We start from the raw sequence: 8,344 nt of genomic DNA, 5'->3' as shown, positions 1-8,344 counted from the left end.
AAGCTAGACTTCACAAGGTTAATCAAAGACAAAAGGAGTGTATTCTTGTTTCCTCGGAATGGCCAAGTAGCCTTGTTACACTTGGGGCATTACAAGTTTAAGAGTGATTCTCTCTCTAATTTCTAGATTTCGATCCCTGTTCATTGGGATTCTTCCCCCTTTTATAATGATATGATTTTCATCCTAACCCTCCACATGGAGGGTGGTTGGTCTTCCTTAAGATACTTGTCCCATCCTCCATTTGGAGGATCTGCAGAGTGAAATACAGGTTGTCTTTGCACTATTCAAATGTCATTCAGCTATTAATGTGGCTAGCATGATTGTTGCAGTGCATTCAATGCGGAGGTGATGGATGCTTCCCTCAAAAGCTTCCCTTCTCCCTTGCCCACATTAGTCACTGTAGCCTCCCTCAGCTTCTACACCCCATTTTGGCATGGCCTTCTTCCTGTTTTCTTTGGGTGGATTGCACCCAAGGGTCATCCTCATGCTACCTAGCTCTTCAGCCACAAAAACTCTTCTTTCGAGCTATCTTAGCTCCCTTGGATCAAGCTGACCATCAATTTCGCTTGCATGCTCCTCGGAATGGGCCTAACCTGGCCAGTGACCTCGGACTCCCCCCATAGTATTTCTAAGACACAATTTCTGTATAACATGAATACTATTAAATATTTGCCTTAGAGATATCCAAACTGATATGTAAAGTTGAAATAATGTCTCTAGGACATGATTTCTATATAACATGAATTTATATGAATTTTTGCCTTATAGATATCCAAACCTTAATGATTTGAATGTCTAATATCCAAACTAATATGTAGAATTGAAACAGTGTTTTCAAGACTTGATTTCTATATAACATAAGATTGTATTTTTGCCTTAAAGATGGATGTGTGATATCCAAACTCATATGTGACTGAAATAGTGTTTCTAAGACATGATTTTGGCATAAAATGAATAGTTTTGAATTTTTGTGTTAGAGATATCCAAGCCTTTGGATGCTTGATATCAAATTCTAAACTGATATGTAGAATTAAAATAGTGTTTCTAAGACATGATTCTGTATAGCATGAATTCCATGAATTTTTGCCTTAAGAAATCTAAGCTTTAAGGGTTTGGATGTTTGGTATCAAAATTGAGATGTAAAACTAAAGTCGTGCTTTTTAGACACAATTTCTATATAACATGAATAAGATGGTATTTTTGCTTTAAAGTTGGATGTCTGATATCCAAACTCATATGTGAAGTGAAATAGTGTTTCTAATACACAATTTTGGTATAAAATGAATATTATTTAATTTTCGCATTAGAGATATCCAAATCTTAAAGATTTGGATGTGTGATATATAAACTGAAATATTGTTTCTAATACAATTTTGTTATAAAATGAATAATATTTGAATTTTTTGCCTTAGAGATATCTAAATTGATTAGTAGAATCAAAATAGTGCTTTTAAGACACGATTTCTCTGTAACATGAATACTATTTGAAGAGGTCATTCCTATATTACAGATATCCAAACTGATATGTAAAACTGAAATTGTGTTTTTAAGACGTTATTTCTATATAACATAAATACTATTGAATTTTTGCTTTAAAGATATCCACAACTTCTAAACATTTAACTGGATTGTTTGTTGGGGCATCTCACCGTGGATCCCAACAATGGGGATTCATAAACTTCAGACACCCAACAGCTTTAGAGATTTTAATCTTTTCTTGCTTCTTTTATTTTTTATTTTTTATTTTTTAATTACTGGTATTTGTTATTCACTTATTTGTCATTTTTGTTACTGTCTAATGTACTGACATTGTTGGCCCCTTCCTGTTGCAGCAAAAGTGAATATGTCCGTTGTTTACATTTCACATGTGAAGATTCCCTTTATGTTGCCACGAATCGGGGTTATCTTTTACCATGCTAAATTGGTCAGAAACGAGGTTCCTATTGTATGTATGCATGGATGTTTTATCCCTAAAATCATATGAAATTTTTGGTGGTGTTGAGAATTGGGTTGCTGTGGGAGATGAGAAAGTATACATGACGATTGCCAAAGTTGATGTTTGCTCCTAAAGTGACCCTCACATTTAGCTGGCGAGCTGGAATGGAGAGACAGATCTTTGGAACTTATTGGTGCAAGTCATTGGGATATAGGTAATGAATTTCTTCTATAGTAATGGTGTCTAATCTACCTGTTAGATTTTCCTTGCCTGACCAATGCTAGGGCATACACAAGACAATGAGATCCGGAACTTGTTGTTTTATATGTTCAGCCCCGTAAACGTAATAATTCAGACATGGTTGTGGTTAAAGAGTGCGTTTGTTGCTCTGTAACTGTAACTTGTAGTACAATTTTGGATGATCAAGGGCCTGTTTGGTAGAGTATTTTAGTAATATGTTTTCAGTATTTAAATAATATTACACGTATTTCCATACACTTTTTTACCTACACATTTTTAAAAAAATACAAACAACATTACTCAAACTTCTTTATCAAACGAGACCTAAATTTCATAAATTGATTACATATATGTCCAAGCTTTATTACATATAGGCAAAACACTAGGTAGCAAATTCAATTTGTGTTCATGAGTTGGTTTCCTCACTTTCCAGGGACAAAGTTTGTGGCATAAGCCCAGGCATTGTTGTTCACTGGGTCAGCAAGATGATCAGCAAGGTTCTCCAAAGGCCCCTTTCCAGTGACAATGGCCTGCACAAAAAACCCAAATATGGAGAACATGGCAAGGCGGCCATTCTTAATTTCCTTCATCTTAAGCTCAGCAAATGCCTCTGGATCATCAGCAAGCCCCAAAGGATCAAAGCTGCCACCTGGGTATAGAGGGTCAGTGACCTCACCTAGAGGTCCCCCAGCAATGCGGTAACCCTCAACAGCACCCATGAGAATAACCTGTGTAGCCCATATAGCTAAAATGCTCTGAGCATGAATTAGGCTTGGATTTCCAAGGTAGTCAAGACCACCTTCACTGAAGATTTGAGCACCAGCTTTGAACCATACTGCTTCACCAAACTTCACTCCATTCCTTGCAAGAAGCTCTGGGAAGACACATCCTAGAGCACCAAGCATTGCCCACCTGCAATGAATAACCTCAAGCTCCCGGTTCTTGGCGAAAGTTTCCGGGTCTGCTGATAGCCCTACAGTGTCCCATCCATAGTCACCGGGGAATTCACCTGTTAAGTAAGATGGAGGCTTGCCAGAGAATGGACCAAGGTATTTGACGCGATCAAGGCCATACCATGGGCTCCCAGAGGAAGCACCTGGCCTTCCTGTTGTTTTCCTCATCGAAACTCTGCCGTTGTTGCTACGGGCAGTTGATGATAACTCTGTAGGTGTGTTCAAAGGAACCACTGTTAAGGATCCTTTGCCATAACCTAAGGCTTTCCATATGTGCAACCTCTGACCCTCAATCATAGGAGCTTGTTTAGCTAATTCTTTCCACTTATTTTGTAATCAACATTTATGTGTAATTACGTTATACAATCTGTAAATGACTATATATACATGCAAAACTCTCACCACTAAAAGAGTGGTGGTTTTTCTTAACATTTTCATGGTATCAGAGCCTTACCTGGATTAGCATCCCACGATCCTCCATGGCCTCTGATTCCTCTTCCGATCCCTCTTCCACCCTTCTTCCCTTCAACACCATGATTCACATGGTTACCATCAAGCTCTCCTCCTCCAACTATCTTTTATGGAAAAGTCAACTTCTTCCCCTCCTTGAGAGTCAAGGTTTACTGGGTCATGTGGATGGCACCCTTGCGCCGCCACCTTTATTCGACTCCCCCACCTCTCAGACGCCAAGCAACAAACACCTGGCGTGGAAAGCAGTCGACCAACGCCTCCTTAGCCTCCTCCTCTCCTCCCTTACAGAGGAAGCAATGGCTGAAGCCGTTGGCCTTTCCACATCCCGTGAGGTATGGACTGCCTTGGAAAACACCTTCAGCCACCGCTCCAAGGCCCGTGAAATCCGCCTCAAAGATGACCTCCAATTGATGAAGCGCGGCACCCGTCCAGTCACTGCCTATGCCCGTGCCTTCAAGGCTTTGTGTGATCAGCTTCACGCAATCGGTCGCCCAGTTGATGGAACCGACAAAGTCCACTGGTTTCTTCGTGGTCTCGGTCCCGATTTCTCCAATTTCTCTACTGCCCAAATGGCACAAACCTCTCTCCCCTGTTTTTCCGACCTTGTGTCTAAAGCTGAGAGTTTTGAACTTTTTCAAAAATCTCTAAAGACTCCGGCGCCCACAGCTGCAGCGTTCACCGCTAATCGAACCTCTTCTCAACGCGGGGGTGGTTTTTCTCGCCATAAACGAGGCCGCGGAAATGGCTCCAGCAGCAACTCTCCCAGTCACGGACAGGGTCGTGCCAACCTCACCCAAGGTCGCCGTCCACCACGCTGCCAGATTTGCCGCTTGGAAGGACACTATGCAGATCGGTGCAGGCAGTGCTATGATCGGCATGAACCCACAGCGCAACTTGCAGAAGCTTTCACCTCTTCATGCTCTGTGTCTGGCAATGAAGCATCCGACTGGTTCTTGGACACAGGGGCTTCGTCCCACATGACTCCAGCCCACTCAACTTTGGATCATTCCACCACCTACACGGGTAAGGATTGTGTGATTGTAGGGAATGGTGCGTCCCTACCTATTACCCACACTGGTAAACTCTCCCCTTCCCCAGATCTTCACTTGTTAGACGTTTTGGTTGTTCCCCACCTCACTAAAAACCTTTTGTCCATTAGTAAATTGACGAATGATTTTCCTTTATCCGTTACGTTTACTAATAATTTTCTCACTGTTCAGAATCGCCAAACGGGAAAGGTGGTGGCAACCGGTAAACGTGATGGAGGCTTATATGTGCTAGAGCGCGGCAATTCTGCTTTTATTTATGTCCTTAAAAATAAATCTCTTCATGCTTCATATGATTTATGGCATGCTCGCCTAGGACATGTAAATCATTCTGTTATTTCTTTATTAAATAAAAAAGGACAGCTTCATCTTACCTCCTTATTGCCATCTCCTAAGTTATGTGATACATGCCAACTTGTAAAAAGTCATCGTTTGCCTTATTCTCATAATGAACATAGGTCGTCTAATGTGTTAGATCTTATTTATTGTGATATATGGGGTCCCTCACCCGTAAAATCAAATTTGGGTTTTGTCTACTATGTTTTGTTTATTGATGATTTTTCTCGCTTCACTTGGCTTTATCCCTTGAAATTAAAATCTGACTTCTATGATACCTTCATTCAATTTCAAAATTTTGTGGAAAATCAATATTCTACTCGTATCAAAATTTTTCAAAGTGACGGTGGTGCAGAATTTACTAGCAATTACTTTAAAGCTCACCTTCGTACCTCTGGCATTCATCATCAACTATCTTGTCCATATACTCCCGCCCAAAACGGTCGTGCTGAAAGAAAGCACCGTCATGTAACTGAGACCGGTTTGGCCCTGCTTTTCCATTCCCACACTTCTCCTCGCTTTTGGGTTGACGCCTTTAGTACTGCAGCTTACATCATCAACCGCTTGCCCACACCACTTCTCGGAGGTAAGTCCCCTTTTGAGCTTCTATATGGTTCCCCTCCAAATTATGAAAATTTTCATCCCTTTGGTTGTCGTGTTTATCCCTGTTTACGTGATTATATGCCTACTAAATTTTCCCCCCGTAGTATTCCTTGCATTTTTATGGGATACAGCTCCTCTTATAAAAGGTTCCGTTGTCTTGATCCCACTACATCTAGGCTATATATCACCCGACATGCTCAATTTGATGAGAATTATTTTCCCTCCTTAGAAACCTCCCAGGCTCAACCCATATCCTCTCTCCAATTTTCAAATTTTCTGGAACCAAGTCTTCCCCATACAGACATGCCCCCATCCTCCCCTACGCCCCATTCCCCGCACATTGCTCAATCCGGATCTAGCCCGTGTGTTCTTTGTACTGATCCAGTGGATAAGTCTTTGCAGGATGGTGATTCTATTGCAGGACCTTCTTCGCAGCACTCGGATCCTAGTCCAGCTTCTCTTGTGCCCACTGAGCTGCCCCCTGCTGCTCTTGTTGCTGCCATTCCGACGAGTTCTCATCATATGCTCACACGAGCCAAGGCTGGTATTTTCAAAACTCGCCATCCGACGAATCTTGCTGTCTTGGGATCCTCTGGTCTTCTCTCTGCTCTCCTGGCATCCACTGAGCCAAAAGGGTTCAAATCTGCTGCTAAGAATCCTGCTTGGCTTGCTGCCATGGATGAAGAAATTCAAGCCCTGCAAAATAATCGTACCTGGATTTTGGTTCCTCGGCCTGCCAACACCAACATTGTAGGTTCCAAATGGGTGTTTCGGACCAAGTATTTGCCCAATGGATCTATCGAGTGTCTCAAAGCCCGCCTTGTTGCTAAGGGCTACACACAGGTACCTGGTCTTGACTACACTGACACTTTTAGCCCTATCATCAAGGCTACCACTGTTCGTGTTGTCCTTTCTCTTGCTGTGACCAACCACTGGCCTCTCCGCCAACTTGATGTTAAGAATGCATTCCTCAATGGTCATCTTACTGAACAAGTCTATATGGAACAACCTCCTGGGTACATTGATCCTCGCTTCCCTAATCATGTTTGTATGTTGAAGAAAGCTCTTTATGGCCTCAAACAAGCACCTCGTGCCTGGTTTCAGTGGTTCAGCTCTTTCCTTATTCACCTTGGTTTTTATTGCAGTCGTGCAGACACATCACTCTGTCTTTCACAGGCAGTTTGACATTATTTATTTGCTTCTTTATGTTGACGACATCATTATTACCGAAAACAACTCCTCTCTTCTTGACCGCTTTACTTGTAAGCTTCATTCTGAGTTTGCTACTAAGGATTTGGGTTCTCTCAGTTACTTCCTTAGTCTCGAAGCTACACCAACCACTGATGGTCTTTTTATCAGTCAGCTGAAATATGCGCGTGACATTCTCACTCGTGCTCAATTACTTGACAGCAAGCCTGTTCACACCCCTATGGTTGTTTCTCAGCACCTGTCTTCTGATGGTCCTCTGTTTTCGGATCCCACTCTTTATCGATCTCTTGTAGGTGCTCTTCAATATTTGACCATCACGCGTCCAGATATTGCTCATGCCGTTAACTCTGTCAGTCAATTTCTACACTCTCCAACTAATGACCACTTTCTTGCTGTAAAGCGCATTCTTCGCTATGTCAAGGGTACACTGCAATTTGGCCTCACTTTCCGTCCATCCGCTGCTCCTGGTACTTTAGTTGCTTACTCTGATGCCGACTGGTCAGGATGTCCTGACACTCGTCGCTCTACCTCTGGTTATTCCATTTACCTTGGCAACAATCTGGTTTCTTGGAGTGCCAAGAAGCAATCTACCGTTTCTCGTTCAAGCTGTGAATCTGAGTATCGTGCCCTTGCTCTCACTGCCGCCGAACTTCTTTGGCTCATGCATCTCCTTCGTGACCTCAAAGTTTCTCTTCCACGGTGGCCTCTTCTATTATGCGACAACAAAAGTGCCATTTTTTTGAGCTCCAATCCTGTTTCTCACAAGCGGGCCAAGCATGTTGAGTTAGACTACCACTTCCTTCGCGAACTCGTTGTCGCTGGCAAACTTCGCACACAGTACGTGCCCTCTCACTTACAGGTTGCCGATATCTTCACCAAAAGTGTGCCTAGGCCTCTCTTTCAATTTTTTCTATCCAAGCTCCACGTCTGTTCCAATCCGACGCTTAGCTTGCGGGGGGGTGTTGAGGATCCTTTGCCATAACCTAAGGCTTTCCATATGTGCAACCTCTGACCCTCAATCATAGGAGCTTGTTTAGCTAATTCTTTCCACTTATTTTGTAATAAACATTTATGTGTAATTACGTTATACAATCTGTAAATGACTATATATACACGCAAAACTCTCACCACTAAAAGAGTGGTGGTTTTTCTTAACATTTTCAACCACCTTTCCTGTGAATGGAGATGAGAGAGCCATGGTTGCCATGAATTATTAAGCCTTTTGGAGTGAGGGTGGTGGGTGATACCTGATACTGATACAAGAAACTTACGTGTTTACTTGAATGAATGTAGCATACTGAAGTTTCTCTTATATATAGGGTCTGGCGAGGTCCACATATCCTATCCTTGTGGATCATCATCCTTTGCCTGATTGGTTGATGAGGTTATATGGCATGGATTTACATATCCAACTCATTCACCTAGCCAATCAATGATGGCCGTATTGGATTCTGATCAAGGAAATAGAATTTAATCAATATAGCCACATTTTGTTTTTCTCACAAAAGTATCCAGGACTAGGAGGGTACTATTTTGGTTAAACAATGCCC

At 42.1% G+C, this 8,344-nt stretch overlaps 1 protein-coding gene across 1 annotated transcript; it reads right to left on the bottom strand.

The window, feature by feature from the left end:
• Positions 1–2,472: 2,472 nt before the first annotated feature.
• On the bottom strand, positions 2,473–8,091 carry LOC126709750 (chlorophyll a-b binding protein of LHCII type 1-like). The gene is made up of 2 exons (XM_050410088.1): positions 7,963–8,091; positions 2,473–3,363 (listed from the first exon to the last, which is right to left on the bottom strand). Exons 1-2 carry the CDS (start codon positions 7,999–8,001, stop codon positions 2,599–2,601), a joined length of 804 nt encoding a protein of 267 aa, XP_050266045.1. The 5' UTR covers positions 8,002–8,091; the 3' UTR covers positions 2,473–2,598.
• Positions 8,092–8,344: the final 253 nt, after the last annotated feature.

This window comes from Quercus robur, chromosome 12 (assembly GCF_932294415.1).
Source record: "Quercus robur chromosome 12, dhQueRobu3.1, whole genome shotgun sequence".
NCBI classification, from domain to species: Eukaryota; Viridiplantae; Streptophyta; class Magnoliopsida; order Fagales; family Fagaceae; genus Quercus; species Quercus robur.
This window is presented reverse-complemented; position numbering and strand designations above follow the sequence as displayed.